The 20,139-nt window shown below is 33.7% G+C and overlaps 3 protein-coding genes and 2 long non-coding RNA genes across 5 annotated transcripts; 1 reads left to right on the top strand and 4 right to left on the bottom strand.

Moving 5' to 3' along the window:
• The first annotated feature begins 2,413 nt into the window (after positions 1 to 2,413).
• Positions 2,414 to 3,425, top strand: LOC126680340 (uncharacterized). Its single transcript, XR_007641109.2, has 2 exons — positions 2,414 to 2,842; positions 3,031 to 3,425. It is a non-coding gene; the product is annotated as an uncharacterized LOC126680340 (long non-coding RNA).
• On the bottom strand, positions 2,888 to 4,747 carry LOC130015604 (uncharacterized). The gene is made up of 2 exons (XR_008790834.1): positions 3,845 to 4,747; positions 2,888 to 3,465 (listed from the first exon to the last, which is right to left on the bottom strand). It is a non-coding gene; the product is annotated as an uncharacterized LOC130015604 (long non-coding RNA).
• A 3,384-nt stretch (positions 4,748 to 8,131) lies between these two features.
• Positions 8,132 to 10,871, bottom strand: LOC126680601 (uncharacterized). Its single transcript, XM_050375749.1, has 4 exons — positions 10,817 to 10,871; positions 10,674 to 10,750; positions 9,912 to 10,057; positions 8,132 to 9,209 (listed from the first exon to the last, which is right to left on the bottom strand). Exons 1-4 carry the CDS (start codon positions 10,869 to 10,871, stop codon positions 8,132 to 8,134), a joined length of 1,356 nt encoding a protein of 451 aa, XP_050231706.1.
• LOC126680339 (putative glucose-6-phosphate 1-epimerase) lies at positions 10,537 to 15,949 on the bottom strand. The gene is made up of 9 exons (XM_050375461.2): positions 15,744 to 15,949; positions 14,954 to 15,028; positions 14,486 to 14,542; positions 14,243 to 14,400; positions 13,884 to 14,024; positions 12,495 to 12,597; positions 12,286 to 12,385; positions 11,194 to 11,439; positions 10,537 to 10,750 (listed from the first exon to the last, which is right to left on the bottom strand). Exons 1-8 carry the CDS (start codon positions 15,837 to 15,839, stop codon positions 11,228 to 11,230), a joined length of 942 nt encoding a protein of 313 aa, XP_050231418.1. The 5' UTR covers positions 15,840 to 15,949; the 3' UTR covers positions 10,537 to 10,750; positions 11,194 to 11,227.
• Positions 15,950 to 18,342: 2,393 nt separating this feature from the next.
• On the bottom strand, positions 18,343 to 19,403 carry LOC126680503 (fasciclin-like arabinogalactan protein 14). The gene has a single exon (XM_050375630.2). It carries the CDS (start codon positions 19,367 to 19,369, stop codon positions 18,452 to 18,454), a length of 918 nt encoding a protein of 305 aa, XP_050231587.1. The 5' UTR covers positions 19,370 to 19,403; the 3' UTR covers positions 18,343 to 18,451.
• Between the last annotated feature and the right edge of the window lie 736 nt (positions 19,404 to 20,139).

Raw genomic sequence — 20,139 nt, 5'->3', positions numbered from 1 at the left:
CGAGAGAACCTTTTCGCAAAATTGAGCTTGAGTTGAACAATCATTTTCAGACCATATAGGGAAACTAACCACGTAGACAGGAACGTTGCCGACACTGTTCCCCTATGAATTAAAAAAAATGTTTAAAAGGTTTATAATTTTCATTTACGACCGAAAGTAATTTTAACAAACCAACAACGATTTTTAATTTAAACAAAGACTACTACATCACTACAAAAATGTTTTCTTATTAAAAAAATACTAAATTCTGTCCCACCTCAATATAAATAGCTTGTAAGGTGGACGTTTAATTTTGTATAGAAAGAAGAATTAAATGTTCGATATGAGCTATTTGTATTACATTTTTTTAGTTGTAATAAACACATGGAAAGAAATTTATAGTGGATTTTTCATCTATAGATAAAATTATTTTCTGTTCAGAAAAGGTTATATATTCGCCCATTCCCAATTTAATTACAAAATTTTCCTTTGCATATTATTTGAAAAAAAAAACATTAGTTTTATTAGTATATTTTCATGTCATTAAATTCTTTATATCTCTGTAATAAAAATTTATTGCTAAAGGTATTAACCAAAGATAAAAAAGAAATAGTATAATATTATTTCTAAAGATATAAAATTTATTTATAATAAAAACGAATTTTTTTTTTTTGATAATTGGGAAGGGGGGAGCACTTGTGGGAGGAATCGAACCCACGACCTAGCAGTTTGCTGTCTAGCGCTTATACCATTTAAGCTATATCTCATTGGTTAATAAAAACGAATATCAATTAGATAAGATAAGGAAGTATAATAATATATTTAAATAGATAAACAATCATTTGAAAAGAGAAATGAGTGAATTAAGCTAGAGATTCCCTTTTACATAAGTATAGTTTTAAATTTAAGTTTTTATTGATATTCACATATAGCACAACATTAAAAATAATAACAGTATTAATTACTACAACACATAATTTAAATATTTTTTAGAGAACTGCATATACTAAAAAAAAAAGATAGAGCAACCTCCAATTTTTATGAACTTAAAAGATAAATTCTCTCTCGAAAAAAATTATCTCCATTCTCTTTAAAAACACAAAACTAAAAACCATTGTTTTGAGGAGGTGGTTTTGGGTTTTGGCCGGAAAACCACCTCCTCCACTCTTTTTTCTTTTTTCACCTTCACTTCTTAATAAAATTTAGTTAGTTTATTTTTACAACAAACCTTCTTATTTGTAGATCTTTCATAATCTAGTGATTTGAAGAAACAAATCTTTAAAGAAAGTGATTTTTTAGGGATGGAAAACCACCTTTTAGTTTTTTACTTGTGCTTTCTTCAAATATCTAGAGTTATGAGTTTCTTTCCTCTTAAATGGTTGGCATGATCTTTAACCCGATTAAGGTTGTTGGGTTCCTTAAGCGGTTTTAAGATCTTCAACTTAAAAAGAAGAATAATAAAATTCTTGATTTTGGTCTTTTGAAAAAACTATTTTCTTAGAGAAAGTGGTTTTTTTGGGGTTGAAAACAACTTTTTAATTTTATCTAGCGGTTTTTTCAAATTCTAAAATTGAGTTTTTAATTAGAAGTCTTTTTCTTGTTTGTCTTTGATTTAAATTATGTGTTGGTGCTTTCTAATGTTATTTTTAGATCTATCTTGTTGGATTCATATTGAAGATGCGGATGGAGGCTAAGGAGCAAGCGGTTTCACGGTATAATCGAATGGGTTTGATGAATTAAGATCCCGCGTCTCGGACAAAGCGCCGTGTTTAAGTTTTGCGGAATTCGGCTTGATTTACTCCTTTTCGATTAATCTTTTGTTTGTTTTTTTATAGCTCCATATGTATTTTGTTGGTAGATTAGAGTTTTGAAAATTTATATGGTTGGTTGTGTATAACTTTCATCTTGTACTTTAATCTCATCTATGAATCTATCTTGGAAAAAAAAAACCTCCAATTTTTAATCAAATGGATGAACCAACCGAGTAGATAATTATGACCATAAGTATATAATATAATCCCTTTTTTCCATTTAAGAGAGGACATATGCCCTTTATACATAAATTAAGATGACACTGATTACAATTGTTTTATTATTCTATCGGTATTAATAATGGTGTTATAATTTGTGTATAGAATAATTGTTACTAATATTTAAAAAATAAAATGAGACAAAAGAGAAAATTATATAGTACTATAAAATAGCATAAAAACTATAATAAAAACTTTTTAAAGGGACACGTACAGTTTAAGAAAACATAATTATTATTGTGGAACTTATAGATTTTTCTCTACTTTTCTTGTTATACCCTTATTTAATGAAGGTTTTCTTTCAATTTACTTTATTAGTGGAATTTAAATAGAGATAGAATAGAAAGATTGATTTTTTTATAAATAGACAAGAATTTTAAGACTAAAAATTTTATTAAAGTGGACAACTCTATTAGGAGAGGGGGAATAAGATATATCCGGTATTAAAAAGGAAAGGAAGCAATTGGAGGTTAAAAAGAAGAAGAGAAGGCGGCTAAATATAGAAATGAGTAATAATAATAATAATAGTTGTATTGTGGGGGTTGCGTAAATAAATAGAAGGGATAGGATATAAAAAGGGGTCACGTGTCGGTGGGTTGATTGATGAATAATACTACTAGTACAAAGTTAAGGTTGAGTTCATTTTGTGTCTGAAAAAGAAAAGAAGAAACTGGCAGTGGCAGTGGCAGGGTTGAAGATCAGATGCAGTTTTAGAAGACGAGGCAGCCGCAGCAAAAACAAAGTTAATAGAATGGATTTGTGGCAAAAGATGATGTTTCCTCTTCGAACACTCTGGTTCGCTCTTTCCTCTCACCTCAAGCCTCCCAAAAATGGTTCATTTCTCTTCTTCCAATTTAACTCTCTACTTTTTCTATAAATTTAACTCCAATCAATATGATTGACCTCATAAAATATTGTGTTTATACAAGTCCTGCTGTGTAGTCTATATTATAAGTTGTATCGTGCCAAGTAAATAGGTCGTCTAGAATAGTAAAAAGTTGACTTACAAGTTTGGTTGCAGCTGCTGGACTTTTGAAGCTTCACAATGATGTCGAGAGCTGTGGCTATGAGGATGTTCGTGTGATGTGGGAAATGTTGCGAGAGACAGAGCAGGTATCTAACCATACAAAGCGCAAGCAACGGCCTTTCTGGAGACTCTAACCACAATGCTGCACCATCCTTCTTCTTTATATGATTTCCGCTACTAATAAGTAATCACGTGTCCTGCGCATAAACCATACTTCATCACTTTACTACCCAACGGCCTGCTTTGCAGTAGCATGGTTCAGAGCTGTTGCCGAGTGTATCCAAATTAGTGCAATATGTCAACAAAGTTTTTACCTTTCCTCTCAAATCACACACTCTTCTGTAAATACATATTATATTGTCATAACACACAATCAAATCTTACTACAATTGGCTTCCCATGTCATGAACTTTGTTTGCATCAGTATACCTGCCAACAGCCAAATCCAATGTTTTAACACAAAATTATTATCCAGACAAGCAACAAATTAAGTGGAAATGAAGGCAATCAGGTTTGACAAAACATGTAGATAGAATAGCATACACGGCATGGATAAAATTCTAGTAAAGCTAAGTTTCATCACGTTGGTTCGGGTTTAAATTTCGTTAATTAAGGATTTGCATATCCATATGCCAAAGAAAAGTTTCCGGTTACTTTTTCAGCCATTTGGATTTGCAAAACAAGGGACACCGGACATGAAATAAGGAAAGCCACCTAATGCATAGGACCTATCCTCATTTGGATAGTTTTTCTTCTTATATTTGGAAAGCACAAAAGTAGGATGAGAAATATGAAGAAACAAAGATACCTATGTAGTATGTAGAACGAGATGGATAAATTTGCATATCCAAATGGTCTTGCTGAATCCCAAAGGATGACAGAAAACCGGCAACCATAAAACGGGGATGGTCTTGACTCGTGGGGAATTCAAGACTACCTTCCCTCTGAGCCAATAGTAAAAGGAAAAAGGATACTTTGACAATTTGCCAACATCATGCATACAAAGTGGGCGAACTAGAAGCAATGATGTATGTTCAAGTTGTGCCTAAAATATAGCAGAAACTGAAAAACTGGAAGAAAAAAAAAAGAACATGCAGAATTTTTTGATATATTATCTTATAAATGAATAAAGTTTATTGTTTGTTACTTCTACTGAGTTCCAACAAGAGGTAGAAGTCGGTCCCATATGACATGTCCTTAGAGCAGTCACTTTCTGTTGGTTTCAAACGTTTGTTTTCTTAAAAAACAAAACAGCAGTAAAATAAAGAAAATAACTGGGAGAAGGTTGATATTATTTCATTGAGTAGTGATCGACTTAAATACAAAAACTTCAACATAAAAGGAGATATAAATGAAACAAACTTCCTACACTTAAGCTACTAATTCTAGCAGCTAGCTGAACAATAAATCATTACAAAATCACTAAAAAAACTGGTCTACTTAATTTGAATTTTAAAGCTGCTGATGCAATCAACTATCACCTTCCAAGTGCTCTCTATTTTCTACCAATGATTTACCTGATTAAACAACCGGGTAGCAAAAAAAAATTCTCTTAGAATTTTACAAAAAAAAATCAGCTACTCTAATTTTTGATACAACCCATACTCGGGGACACGGAGATGCAGGAAATAACCGAGGAGCACATGATTGAGAAGAGAAAAACTCGCAGCATTCAAGACATCACTGCCAAAATTAGGATGATGCAACTAATTGGTATTACCTTGAGCAGTCCACACGCAACTGTCACCCCCTTTCGCATAACTAAGTAGCAAAGGGCATATGCCTCTTCCTCAGCCTCAACTCTCTTAATCTCTATAAGAAGGAAGAGCCAATTCTTAATAGTTTCAGTGGAAGTGCTTAATGCGAGTGTGATGTTGCACTCTCCCAAAGCACCTACCTACATGAAACATCGATAGAAAAGAAAAGCATATGCAGTCAAAAGCAAATAGAAACAAAATTAGGAAATGGTGAATGATTATCCTCATTCAGTAGCTATTTAGTTAGCATCTGTGCTCCTCTCCACGACCGATAACACCTCTTTTAAATGTCAAGTCCAAACACATGTAATGTTACCAGAACCCTAATTTTCGACAGCCTACCCTAGTCCGAGCTAATGAAAATGGTGAATGATTATCCTCATTCAGTAGCTATTTAGTTAGCATCTGTGCTCATGTCCACGACTGATAACACCTTATTCAAATGTCAAGCCCAAACACATGTAATATTATCAGAACCCTAATTTTCAACAGCTTACCCTAGTCCAAGCTAACGAAACAGTCACGGGGAGGGGGGAGGACATAAATGAAAACATTTATTCCCTCGAACAGTAAAATGGACTTGGTCAATATTGTGATACCATAACAAAAGAAATCCACTACAGTGCTTCGTAAGACATATACAATATAATGAATTATAGTTTTAGGCTTATGCAGTAACAATTTGCAAAAAAAAAGGACTAGAATTCTGTAATGTAGGGATACAATGTGATAGCTAAAACTTAAGGCTCATCCAATGAACATCTTACCTGATATTTCCAGAAGAGAAAGGGAAGTCAAACATTGAAAGTAACACCTTCTTTCTACAGTAACTCTTTTTGTGCTAATCTTGCAATCTTCAAGTTGTCATGGACAAGCAGAAATTACTTGACAGAAGTCAAAATGACCATTTTATTTCCCAAATAGAAAGAAAAGATTAAAAAGTATTTTTGAAAAGTTGAAAATTGGTGAAAGAAGAAACTTAAGTTACATAATTGATGGTTGATACAGAAAAATCTGGAAAAAGAAATATAATATATGATTAAAATAGGACGAGGAAAGTTTTTACAATTATCGGCATTAGAGAGCAAAGTAAAAAATCTTTCAATTAATAATAAAAAAATGGCTTCAAAATGTTACATTCAGACCAATGAGCTATAGCTCTAGGTAGCATTCTGCTAAGGTCATGGGTTCAACTCCTCCCATAAGTGCTCCCCCTCGCCAATTATCAAAAAAAAAAAAAGTTACATTTAGTTTTCGTATTTTATCTTCTGCTGACCAAATTAGATAATGCTCAATGATTTAAAGCATGTTGATGAGGATTAGACTACAATAATCTAAGTCTTCAGGTCTTTATACAACAACCCTGGGTCTGGATTAAATCCTTTTGTCCTACTTTACCCACATTACTCAAAGTCGATCCCGCATCTCCTCTCATACAATTTCAACAAATTTGATGCAAACATTTGCTAGTCTACAATGCACATGCTCAAGGTTTAATTTTCTTGCATACATATGAAGAACAGGTAAATCCTACATCGGCACAAGGTAAATTAATTTGGACTAGGTAGTGCGACAGAAATAATCTGAAATGGGCATATTATTTATATGCCTCAGGCCTGGATCATTACTTAAAAAGAGTGAAATAGACAAATCTCATTATCAGTCTATGTTTTGACGGAGTCATATACTTAAGACACTTAAAAAATTCTTCCATAGCAATACAAGTAAAAATCATCAGGAAACGCTAGACTCTATATAGACAAATATGTTATCAGTAATGATATTAATTCAACCAGGACTCCAACTTGATTTGGTTCTAAGAATGCGTCAGAAAGAATACTAGTACGATCCGGATGAGATGCCTTTTGATCAACGGAAAGCATTGATTCATCTTTGCTCGTGAGTATTCTATTTGGCTATTACATACAAGTAATAGTTACAGTGCTTACAATGAATCAGCCTGCAACAACGGCCACTTTCATGCAGCTTATAGTCTGATGATCAACATTTGCATTTCTACTATCAACAGATATATGAATTAACGAATAATTCAAGAAACCCCTCTAGCTGATTATGTCTACATTTACAGAACTTAGAAAACGTACCTGACCAACCTCGACATGAAATGAAAGATCATCCAGAACATTTCCACAGCATAATCTGCTTAAAAAGGATGACAGCAGCTGCTCTTCAATAAGGAAAATCTTTGAAGTCAGGATACAAATATTTAGAATTCTCAATGATTATTTCAGAGATGGACATATTAGCTACATTTAGCGTTCAAGATTCTATTTTTCCCATTAGCTTACAATTAAACTCTGTTTAAGACACCCAATAAATCTGTTCCCAGTTAAGTCCTACAGATGACAGACAAAATATAACACTCCTCGCTATTAGGTTGAGCTACTCACAGCCAAAATGTTGGATATTTGACAGAGACGCTCCAGCAAAGCAGGGTCCTATAAGGAGTTACCGAATTGTATGCGTCAGCATCTCTCCTTCAAGATGCAACTGTGCCCTTGTAGTTCTCATGGGTAAATGCAAACAGCTAATACATTGTATGAGATCCCAATAATTACCGTCACAAATATCTTTCCACGCAACACTTGCAATGCTTAGATCAATAGGCATATACTACAGTCAACATTGGAGAAACTCAAACAATAAATTATATGCCATATCATGTGGAGGCTACATGCATGTCTCCAGATAAACATTATTCCGACAACCATGTGTCACTTGACTTCTGGCAATATATACCAAGAAAATGGAAAAAACAAAAAGTATCTTACATGTAGATAAGTTTAACAAATCAATTAATTCCATAGATAAATTTAAATCAGCACAAACAATCAGCATTTGATAACTTGCTAATACTGAGATCCCAACAATTCCAAGTGTAGAAGATAAATATACAGGAACTTTTACAACGTGCAGTATTTAACCTTCCTAACAAGCTACACAGATTATTCCTGCAAAACTGTTTCTAAATATTTCTCCTCATCAACTATAAATTACAGAAAATGCTGAAAACTATGCTAAGAAATACAACAGGGCAACCAAATGGGCATACTTTTCTTTGTGTACCTTTTAATTGGTTGCAGTGAAATGTGGTACACTATATGAACCACAAGCTTAAAAGCAAGAGAATATCCTACTCTGATTTACTTATCTTGCAAGGGTAGAATTTGATCTGGGAGCAGCAAAATGAATCTTGAAGACTATGTCAAGGTAACCAAGTCATCAGCAACCAAGCATAAAAGTCCATCTTCTTCGGGTCCCCTAACCAGATAACCAAATGAATCACATATAAAAAAACTTTATTTTGTGCAGGACCTTTATTCTTCAAATGCGTGTGTAATTTTCTCAAGCAGCAATGGCCAGTCTTCCCCTAGCCGCTGCGGATTAAGCTCCATTGCAATTTTGAAATCCAGCAAAGATATCGAGAAATGGGGTCTCTGTTCTTGCATTCCATCTAACTGCCTACTACTATTCTGCAACAGCAGATGATGACCAGACAAAAATCCGTTGACAAGCTTCCCATGAGAATTGTGCTTGTGGCTACTTTTTGTCATCAAACCACATCCACGCCTTGCACCCACAAGCTCAATGCAAGACTTTATCAGTCCTTTTAAATATGTATCCAAGCCACTGTTCAGCAAGTTGGCCGTATCCATAGATACCCCCTCCAGTCCCTGTGAAGCGGCAATTTGTTGCATTCTTTCTCTCAGTGACTGTATGTCTAGCAATCCGTCAGCATCAAATGAGCTAGCACATCTAGCACTGTGAGCCAAGGGTAAAGGCTTGCGAGCACCGCCCATACTCGGGCTGCAAAATGGAATTCCAAGTGGAGCCACAAGCGAACTTTTAGCATATACCTCTTTTCTGTCCGCAAATACAGATACTTCACTCTGTTCTTTACTCTGTACAGACACCAAGCCATCTGTTGACTGTTTTGCCGGCAGTAATTTAGTAGAATGGTGAAACAATGTATCTTCTTCTTTATCTCTGTCAAAGAGTACTTGATGATGCTGCACCGGCTTCCGTAAGCCATCTTGCAAAGTTTCATTATCACCTTTAATAGTTGATTGAAGAGAAACAATATCAACATTCCCATTCGGAAAAGTGTGGGACCCATCACTTGTAGATGTCGGATACTCCTTATTAGGAGCCGGTGGAGGTGCAACTTTAGCATTACAAGCATTTTTTAAAATTGAAGATATTAATTGATTGTGTAATGGAATATTCTCCTTTCCAAGAACCCGAAAACAAAGCTTATTGAACTCAACCTTGGTGAGCTTCAAATCCAGGAATTTATTCAAATAAAAGAAGTATAATTTTGCTTTTTCAGCCCCAATTCTTTTAAGTATCAGAGATTTCAACTCCGCGAGATTTACCCGCGAATGCTGATTCCACCTTTGCATTTCTCACAACATAGTCCACCAACAAAAACAGTACACACTACACTACCCGAAAAAAAAAAAAAAGTAACTGTGTCACCTTACACCCAAAGTTCCCCTCACTAAATTAGAGTTATTTCACTCTGTTTCGTAAATCCCATCTTAGAATTTCTTAAAAAGAAGAGCTCCACAGCTTCAAGAAAACACATCAATGCCAATACAAAGCACATCTTGTAAACACAAGTACAGCTTTGCCACCCAACAAGTAAATTTGAAAAACACAAATCAAAACCCTAGACATGCTTTTCAACTAGAGCTTATATAACATTATGAAAGGAAAAAACCCTTAATTCCGCCAATTACAATTAGCAAAAAATTGAATAATTAAGACACAATGTAAGTGCACCCGGAGAGAAGCAGCCGTTGAATTGTTAGAGATCAGGCCAGAAAGCTGAATGGGTATTGAAATTAAGCTGAATGGGTGTAGCTCTAAGTGACGCAGAAAAGAAGAAGAGGAGAAGGTTTGGAGTAGTCTGACCTGTTTGGTGTAGAGATTCAGATAGAAAAATAAAGCGTCGACGTTTAGCCTGTAGCTTCTTCCTCTTCCTCTTTCTTCTCTCTCGCATTCAATTCACAACTGCAATTTCAATTTTCTTCTTCTCTGTGTTTGGGTTTTTGGGTTTTTTCTAAATCACACCATATTATATTAATTAAAAACCTTTGATCCATCTCTTCTTTTGACACTCCTCGAGCTAATTTTCTGTTTTTCGTAAAAGCTTCAAAATTTTCCTCTTTCAAACACGCGCGTTCGGGTTTAATTTCACACGTGCTAAGAATGATATTGGATGGTGCATTACACGCTCCCTTTAAGAATGTAGGCAAAGACTGTAAACTTTTTTGTTTTTCCGAACTGAGGTTAATCAATTTATATTATATATAGCTGCTCATCAAAATTGAATGCATGAATAAGGTTGTGATCATCCAATAACCAGACTGAGAGATCCAACTTCTGCTCAGCTGTGAGCTATTCTGCAGAATTGGCTTCAAGCAAACTATGATTTGGCTTGCTATTACTTCATCCACTTCCCCAAAATGCTCTTACACATATGCACTTCCTCTACTTTCTTAAAGCTATGTAATTTTCTTTCTATAAATGAAATCCCTTTTGACTTAAATTAAATGCATCATCCATGATCGACTCTGAAACTTAGGCATATCATTGTAAAACCAACACAAGTAAAAAAGAAACCAAAACTGAAGAATCTTTTGGTACCTATATATAGACAATTTTCATTTTTTTTTTTTTTTGGAAAAATAGAGATAATATTGCAAAGAAGGAAGGATTACAGGAGGAAGTTTTTGTATCAATAATAGAGGAGATAACCACCAATGTTCTACTTTTGCTCCTCCTTACTTTGATAAAACCTACACTTTAAGAAAATGACATATACTTCTCTTTACACTGCGCATCTTCTCTTACTTCCTGCTTGACCTTGCCGCCAAAAATTTCAGAAAGAATGATCTGTAGCACCCAATACACAAATGCCAAACAAGCACCTGCACCAATTTATTTACATCCATCAAACTCCAGCTTCTCATACACAAATACTTTGTACAAATTACTCAAATGAGCAGGCCCATATGCATCAAGAGCCAAAATAAAATAAGTTTGAACCATGCTCAAAAATTCAGTTTGTGTATCAGTTTGGTTCTGACTCAAACCAAAATATTAAAAAATGAAAACCGAGGTTTGGAGGAACCAGAACTGAACCTAATCTAAACCAACTATATAAAATTTGGTTCCAGTATCTCAATTTATAAAATCACAACTTTCATCTCGATTTGGAACCCTGGTTGGAGTTTGCACATCCTCATATGCTCAGAGGCTTGATGCAATTGAACTTGCAAATACTATCTCATTTTCATCATTACAACCAGCACTAGCAACAATGCTAATAACTGTCGAATATTCAGTGAAATGTTTTGCTTCAGTAGATTACCTGTAAAAGCGATGCACCAGAATAAAACTATCATCTAAATACACAGTGCTCTTTGCGGATCAAGCTGCCCACTGCAGTAACTGGAGGGAACAACAGATAACTCCAGCCTTCCTTTCCACTCTTCACCAGGTTTCAGAGTAATGGGCTTTTCTGCACAAGCAGCATCTACACACAGCATATGTTTGTAGTCATCATCGCCAAAATCAGGAATTGCCTTTGCTTTCTTATCCCATGGGTTCCAGACCACTGCACAATGATCATTGATATGTGGTGAGTGTGATAACCCATCAAACATGGTAAACAACATGAACATTGACACACAATCGGGAACCTATAATAGCATAGTGACAAAAAGAATTCAGGAAGAGAAAGATCAAGACAATTATTTGCAATCCCAGGAAGGCAAGATCTAAATAAAGAATGGAGTACACACCCACCGACAACTTCCAGAACCTTTCCAGGAATTAGCCAACAACAACAAATTTAGATGCTCTGCAAGTATAAAGAAAAAAACTACAGCTCATACCGCAACAATATGTCAGAACTGTGAGCAGAAGCGTAGAAAGCTATTTGAATGACCCACACATAACCTTTAGTAGCTATCATAGCTACTCAAAGAAGCTATTTCACATACAGACAATCTAGCATTTAGCTACGTAACAATTTTCGTAGGAAGAACATTGTTAAAAGGGAGGAGGAACCCTAAGGCATAAAAGGATCTAAATCTTTTACATAGGAGACATTCAGAAACTGTTAGAACATTTGGATATTAAATTGAAACATAAGCGGTGTTTTCGTTGTAACAGAAGAACTCTTCTTTTACAAAAAGTAAGAACCTGTTTTTAGTATCAAATCGAGCAAAACATAAGCATAAATACTGATAACCTCCAATGTCCACAAATGCATCTTTCACAAACAAGCACTGCCTAGAATAGCTTGACAAATTGCTCAAAGGCACAAACCCAAAAAAACATAAGATATTATTTTGCTTCCCCCTATTCTGAGTATAAAATAATCCACTTAACGAAATGCAAGAAAAAGGAAAGTAATGGTGAATTAAAAAATTAAGGGATGAAAGCATGATTCACTCACCAGCATCAGGAAGTCCATCTTTCCGCAACACAAATGTTCTTTTCCTTTCATGGTCCAGAATAGCAATCTTAGTAGGTGTGCTGACATAGATTTTATCTACCTTTACCAAATAAAAATGAAGAGGAAAATCAACATACAACATTTGCATGGTCAGAAACCAAAAGAATATTGAAAAGAAAACATTAGCAGATCTGCAGACGTTTACTAACTTCTGATTCAAAGGTTATTGCGTCCCCTTGTTCGGTAAATCGCTCACGATCTTTTAGGCTATCCAAATAATCCAGCGTTTCAAGTCCTTCTACACGCACTTCACTGACAACAGCAAAGTTGGCAAATAATGAAGGAGCAGAGCTTTAAAAGGAAGTTTAATTGCTGTTTATTTAGCTGTAGTTCATCTGTTTATGATTTTATAGCACCTTCAAAATCAGGGTTAGATCCTCGTTAGGTCTTTAAATAACCTTATTTTGGGTGGCTGAGAATCATTTTAGTTTTTGCACTTTTCCTTAAGTTACTTTCTAAATATTTTCTCCTTATCAGAAAACAGGAGAATCAGTTTGTTGGCTGACCTTTGAATCTGTTTATTCTCTAGTCCCTACCTAAGATAATCTCTTACTCTTTCAATAACAAGGCAGATTAAGGAATACATCACTAAATGAATTGAAAATACAGATGATGTAGTTGAAAACCAATGTATTGCACAATATCATTCTCTGATGTATCAATTACTCAACTGCCAATAAGTATGACCACATAATACATAAAAAAAAGACAAAAAATCCATGTTCAAATGTGTCACACTCACATGTCAAAACTTCATGATTTCTTCTAAGCCTCGTTACATCAAATTCACCCTTCAATTTTATCTTGTGGATGTAGTGCATGTGATGAATACCTATTAACTATAATTACTACCAATCTCAATGAGAAAGAGCCATAAATTCATTTTAAAAAATAAACAGCCATTCCATTGTCAATAACCCTATACTTTATCAAATAAGTTACTCATTTATTTTACTGTATCCAAACTAGTAACGCCTATGCACTAAAACATCTCTAATAAATACTTAAACTGCCGGTCAAAATACATTGGTAAAGAAAGTGAAAGAAAAAACTTTTTATAGTGCAATCACTAATTACCATTAAATTTTTACTCCACCCTTACATTTTTCCTTCTACTAAATGCTCATAATCACCAACTCCGTCCTTAGTAAAGAATTCAATATCAATTACAGTATGAGACTTGCACATAGGATTCAAGGTTAACAAGTTTCTGATATTTGTTCAAATATATAGAGGTGTGCACCTTTCATATCTACTGTGTATGATACAAATAAGCCATTGGATTTCAAATCCTATGCACAGATTCTGAAATGCTGGAAGCCTGAAACTTACTAAAGAGCCGCCCATCAGATTTAGAATCTAATGGGACTCAACCTCCATTATATTTAAGAACAGGTGATCAGTATGATCAAAAATTCCAGACACACCTGTGTGAAGCACCCCAAACTAAAGATTGACGCTTCACCCCATGGCCAAACAAATTCCAAATATAACAAAACTCTAAAGATGACATTGATGAAATGATCGTGTTAACGAACCTGATATCGGTAACGGAAAGATAAGTGTGGTAGGCAAATGTAAATGTGAATGGCTTCCCATCAGTGTTCGTATTTCGAATGCGTGAGGTTAACATCAAATCTCCTCCAGGCCCCAGAGTTATCCTTAGGCGAAACTCATATCTGCATATAATAATAAGAAAGGGATTTATTAATAAACTAAAATAAAAATAATTGGCAGCTCAATATTGTAAAAAAGTCTAAAGGTGTGTTTGTGCATGAATGATAGGTAAATTGATATTGTGGAAAAAAATTCTATAAGTTGTTCTGTTGTTTCCACGATGAAACATCATTTATGAGATGATCAGTACTAAATTCATTCTCAAATTTAAGTTAGGCACCTGTGAGGCCAGATCTTTACTTCTTCTTCGGAATGTCTAAGTATTAAGTCAATGAAAGCCTTATTGGAAGTGATTGTCGGAAATGGAGGGGGATCTTTATCAATTTTCCAAAAGCTGTTCCTAGCAAATCCATGTCGTTCAAGAGCACCACTACCAAACTGCAGATACCAAAAGTATCATATTAATATGCAACTTTAGAAAGAAAAAAAAGAAATACTCAATTCAGAAAGGTAAAACACATACTTGAGGAAAGCAGATTTGAATACCTCCGCGAATAGGCTTTGGATGCTTAAAGATAGCCTGCACAATGCACTAACCTAGGTTAGAAGAATGAGAGTGCTTGCATAACTCATTCAAGACAGAGATGCCAGATATGATTTAAATTCCCAGCATTATTAGAAGACACCCATCTTAAATCCAACAATAAATGAAACTGTTATTATGCGAAACACAAAAAGAGATGAAATAGACTTTGTAAAAATGATCCAGGAACATAATAGAAGACAACATAAGATTTTTGAGATTTCAATGATCTTTTATAAGTAAAATTCTAAGTTATTCATCTAATTCTTATTTGTGAACGAGACATAAATAGAATAAGAAAACTATATCCCTGGCCAACATATAGTGTTTCAAATGATTTCAATGAATTAGAACTAGGTTTCACCTCCATTCACATAGAAATACACATATGGATCAATTACAAATTACCTTGCTACTAACAAAAAGCAAATCTTCACCATGTTCATTCTTCCAAGAAGTGACCTGGCCTCCATATAAGTAGACCTGTTTACAAACAAAGAGTACAAAAGACTCAAAACTCACAAGTTCCCTAACTAATGAGCTACTATGTGATTTCTACTTTCTTTTCTTTTGAAAGAAAACACTGCGGGAGAAAAGGACATATGAAAACACAATTTGTCAAAGATAAAGGATGCATTCAAGATTCTTCCGGCAATAAAAATTTAGAAATAATATGGACCTTGTTTGGATTAATCATGTTTGTTTTGAATTAATGCAAATTAAAATAATCAGAACTCTATGAGCATCATGTGATTTGGTGGAATGATTTTTATTTATTTTCAAAGCATTACTTCTAAAGTGAAAGAAGTGAAGTAACGCAACTATAATCTTCCCCAAACATGATAATATACTAAATAGAATTGAATCAAATTAAATTCATGTAATTTTTAAGCAATCCAAACAACATAATCTTAGCAGCATACTATCAAGAAAATATTGTCGGATACACAGATAAGCAAAGGATGATAGTCCTACTTGTATAAAGGAGACCCTAAACAAGAAACGATAAAAAAAAAACAGAGAGAAAATCGAATCACTAATCATCCATTTGCGACAAAATATAAACCCTAATCATATTTACACAGATCTAACGACGGTTGTTTATTAATTTAAAGAATCAAGCGGCATTTTGCGTTCCGAAAGAAACAGCAATTCGAAATTGGAATTGAATTAGGTTTTGTAAAAGATGAGAAGAGACCTGAGCAGAGGAACCGCGAACTTCACGCAAGATGATCTTATCAAGGCCGTTAGGGTCCTTACAATGCTGGACGAACTTGGAGCTCTCCTCTGACATTTCGTCACTAAAAAGTATGCAACGGAACTGTGTATTTGTGCGTGTCAAATGTGATAGAATCAGAATTTCTAAGCTTAAATCTTCTTTTTCTGTAACCGCTTTCTAGTAAACACTAATTAATACATTAATTAATTACTACGTTCAGCAAGAAGATACTTGTTTAATTTATTTTAGACCAAATTACTCTAAGGCCCCCACCTATGTTAAAATCTACACTTTGTATCTCTTATTTGAAAATCAAACGATTCGCTGCCTCAGTTTTAGTTTTGCAAATACTTGCACAATTTTCTCTTAAATATAGATATCAAATCATTAACGGAATTAAATATAAGGTACCAAATTATTTGAAAATGAGGTCGTTAATATAATAAAAAAATGAAGATAAAATTATAAAAATTTAAAATATTAATTATGTTTTTTGCAAATGTGTAAAAGTGATGGAATGTTCTCTTTAATGATTACGGTCAAATTTTAAAAATATTGTCTAATGTCTAAATATTATAAGAAATTAGGTTATAATTGATAAAAGACGTTAAAAAAATTAAAAAACAAGAAATTAAATTTTTTGACATAAATTAAAAAAAAACTTTTAAATTAGACATATATAATTTCAAAATCTAAAGATTTAGTGGTAATTAATAAAAGACATAAAAATTAGTTTGATCTAATTCAAAAACCTTTAACTTTTAGAATTAAACTAATGTTTAAAAAAAAATTAAATTATGTTAGTAATATGTGCTTTATGTCCATTTGATCATTATGGATCCAATGTCTTCTCGATGGGTTAATTAACCTGCAAAATAGAGGTTAGAACGCTTGATCAAACGACTTGTCCGATAAGCACTCTAATGCTTAAATTACTAATTTTTGTGTATAAAGTTGCAAAGTAATTGCAATGTCGAGTTTTTAGGCATACCTTCAACTCCTTATATAGTGGCAGTGGGCAATACCTATTAGAGTGCAAATAGAAAAGGATTTCTATTGAGGATGAGTATGAGGAGAAATGTTTCCTAATAGGAATATGATTCCTAAATAAGGTCATATTCATAAATATGAATAAGATTCTGGATAGGAATATATTTTTAGTTTTTTTTAGAAGGTTCAATTTTTTAGATAAATTTAAAATTTCCTGAATTTTTGATATTGTATTCGGATTAGGATTTTGAATCTTTGGACAAGATCCGTATTTATCTTAATGCCGATACTGACTCGATCATCTTTATCTTAAGCAAAACCATATGGGAGTCTCATGGGATTCGGTCCCTACTTATCGATCTACAAGTGTATCCCTTGTATGGCAATTAGCATTTGGCGAGTCCTAGAAGTCCACTTCAATGGACTGATCCTATGAGATTCGGCTTATTATATTGTTATGTGGAATCAAGTTTCCGTCAAATCATATGTACATTTGAAGAACTATATATGTGTGTGTGTTTATCATTAACGTCTAAGCGCTCATCTAATCATATTGCCATTATCACATTGTGAAAAAAAATTATTCTTAAATGTTCAGAATATGATTAAAATATTTTTTTATACAAGTGATCTAAATAACCGTTCACGACCATATTGAATCCTATGAATAAATAAAGATCGCATTTTTCCATATCGTCATCTATGTTTATTCCTCAATTAGTAAGAGTTACTAATGATCGGAGGTAGTGAGTCTCATACTACTCGATGGAAGATCAAAATAAATTTGTATACTCTCAAAGGTGAGTGGGTCGAAAAAGTGACGCTAGATGACTTGTATGTGGTATTTCATATAAATTAATATAATGTCATCTAGTTCATGTCTTTAAACTTGCGGTGACAATATCTTATATATAGGTGATTTGAGTTTGATATTTCAAATTTTTTCGACGGAAAACGAACACTTATCCGTTCACAATAAATCCTAACTCCAAATCATCGTGTAATCCATTTTTGAATTCAATTTAACCATATGATATAATCATCACACATGCTTTATATATATATATGTATATATATATATATGTATATAAAAAACGACACATCTCGTTGGATTTAGAAAGAGCATATGGTGATCAATTTTCTACTTTATAATTTTGAAATCTTTTAAAAGATAATAATATAGAATTTTCGAGTTTATCATATACGATGCATCATATGTCGGGTATTCTTACGTCATGACAGTGCGGAATATTACATTTGGAATAGGTGTAATTTGAGATTTGTAGAGGTGCGAGTCTTCATTGTTTCATGAGTTTGAAGGAAATCTATATATACATTTGGTGTCGTATTTCAGAATCTAATGAATAGCATGAATTAGGAATATGTATGGAAATAAGCATGAAATATTTGCCAGTTCACATTTCATCGGTTAGTGCATATTAGTCTTTTTTGAAAAATTAGAATCGGCATGCTTTAAAATCAAATCAAAAATCAAATAATAAGACCCATAATATATAATATGACTCAGTTTAATAAAATATACGACTCATAATGTTTTTAACCCTCATAAAATTAGTGTCTGAAGAGGTTTCCGGATAGATGAGTAAATTTCATTTTTATAGAAAGCTTGCAAATAATGGAATTGAAATAACTGAATGCCAATGAGAATCACACGCATGCACTAAGATCAATCATAATCATATCAGCTTGGCTAGAGTCACAACTACGTGCAAAGCCATCACAAACATAGCAACCCTAGTTCCTGTTCCAGCAATGCTAATTGCAGCAGCAGCAGGACGAGGAGTATCTGCAGCAGCAGGACCGTTTGCAAATGGAGAATCTGCTGCAGCAGGACCCATACCCGATGGAGAAGACGCCTCCGGAGTATCTGCACTTGGAGCAACTGATGGCGTGGATGCTTCAGGAGACGACCCCATCGGTGCATCTGAGGCTTGAGGAGACCCTGCAGGTGCAGGAGCCTCCGCTGCCTTAGGAGCTTCAGCCGGTGCGGGTGCCTTGCTAGGCGACGGAGGAGAACTTTTGGGAGATTCACCAGCAGATGGTGGTGGTGCTGATGTTGATTTTGCGCTTAAATTTATATCTCTAGGCATTATTATGTCGCTAACGTGCAATATTGAAACATTATAGGGCTGTGTCATAAGGGGTTTAATTAGCTTGGAATTAAGGCTTGACCCAGAAACAGCAGAGCCAAGAACAACGTCCCCATTCCTCATCAATGTGGCATTTAAGAACCCATCATCTCCTACAGCTTGACCGCTAGATTGATAAAGAGTGGTAAGAAGTTCAGTTTTATTAGGTAATTTTTGAAGCTTTGCATCATCATAATAATCTAAAATCACATGCATGCTCAAGATTGTCTTTTGCATGTCTAATGATTGAGTAGAAAGAGGAGAAATGTTAGCATTATCAACTGCTAATATGGTAATGGTTTGGCGGCTGTTAATGGTGGATGCAACTTGGGTTTTAGTTAAGATGTCATTAAAGGTGGTGAAATCCGAGTAATTACTCAAGATTTTTGTGATATTAAAAGCAGTAACAGCAGAGAAAAGAAGAAAGAATGAAAAACAAAGAGCAAGAAATGAAGAATAAGACATTTTTACAGTAGAAGATGATGATGATGTAGAATTTAAAAGAAAGTAAAATACACATATACAAGAGAAAATGAGTGGATGATAAAATTAGGGCTAGGCTAAATTTGTGAAAAGTATAGGTGGAAATGCATGCCTAATTTGCCATATGAGAGGTTCTTAAAATAGAATTCGTTGCATACCAAACTCATATCCACATCCTTTTCTTTTTGCTCTCTATTTCAGTTACACACTTTCTATTAGTGGCCAAATCCATCTTTACTTTCTATAAATTCTACCTTTAAAAAGGGACATATATAATCACCCTAAATTAAATTACAAAAAGTCATCCATATATAAAAAATATATTTAATTGCTTAAAAAATCACTAATTTTAGCGTGTTTTGTAATTTTAACACGGATTGTCAATTTTGACAATAATACATGATTTATTATTATTTTACGATTCAAAATATCGAACATTTTTCTGTAAAAAAATTGTTTATGTTGACACCGGAATAAACATTGTTTCGGCGTTGAACATTATTTTTTTGAAGGAAAATTGTTCGGTATTTTGAATTGCAAAAATTCAAAAAATTATATGGGATATTGCTAAAATTGCAAAATACGATAAAATTTGTGATTTTTTTAAACAATTAAGCCAAGAAAATAATACATTTGACTTGGATCAATGCATTGAATTTCAAACAAATTAGATTTCATTAATTTGTAGTATATCTTAATTTGGAGATTGTTGAGTTGAGAGAAACAATATGATCCAACCAGAAACTTTTTTT

Source organism: Mercurialis annua, linkage group LG5 (genome assembly GCF_937616625.2).
Source record: "Mercurialis annua linkage group LG5, ddMerAnnu1.2, whole genome shotgun sequence".
NCBI lineage: Eukaryota > Viridiplantae > Streptophyta > Magnoliopsida > Malpighiales > Euphorbiaceae > Mercurialis > Mercurialis annua.
This window is presented reverse-complemented; position numbering and strand designations above follow the sequence as displayed.

Excerpts from the sequence above, each read along its gene's own strand:
- LOC126680601 (XM_050375749.1), bottom strand. The coding sequence starts at position 10,871 with ATGGTTCAAACTTATTTTATTTTGGCTCTTGATGCATATGGGCCTGCT. Across the intron at positions 10,058-10,673 it reads GCGGCAAGGTCAAGCAGGAA|GGAGCGTGTAATGCACCATC; the intron begins GTAAGAGAAGAT and ends ACATTCTTAAAG. Across the intron at positions 9,210-9,911 it reads AAAGAAGAGATGGATCAAAG|GTGGAATCAGCATTCGCGGG; the intron begins GTTTTTAATTAA and ends AGAAATGCAAAG.
- LOC126680339 (XM_050375461.2), bottom strand. The coding sequence starts at position 15,839 with ATGTCAGAGGAGAGCTCCAAGTTCGTCCAGCATTGTAAGGACCCTAAC. Across the intron at positions 15,029-15,743 it reads TTCGCGGTTCCTCTGCTCAG|GTCTACTTATATGGAGGCCA; the intron begins GTCTCTTCTCAT and ends GTTTGTAAACAG. Across the intron at positions 12,598-13,883 it reads CTTTCCGTTACCGATATCAG|TGAAGTGCGTGTAGAAGGAC; the intron begins GTTCGTTAACAC and ends TGCTGTTGTCAG.
- LOC126680503 (XM_050375630.2), bottom strand. The coding sequence starts at position 19,369 with ATGTCTTATTCTTCATTTCTTGCTCTTTGTTTTTCATTCTTTCTTCTT.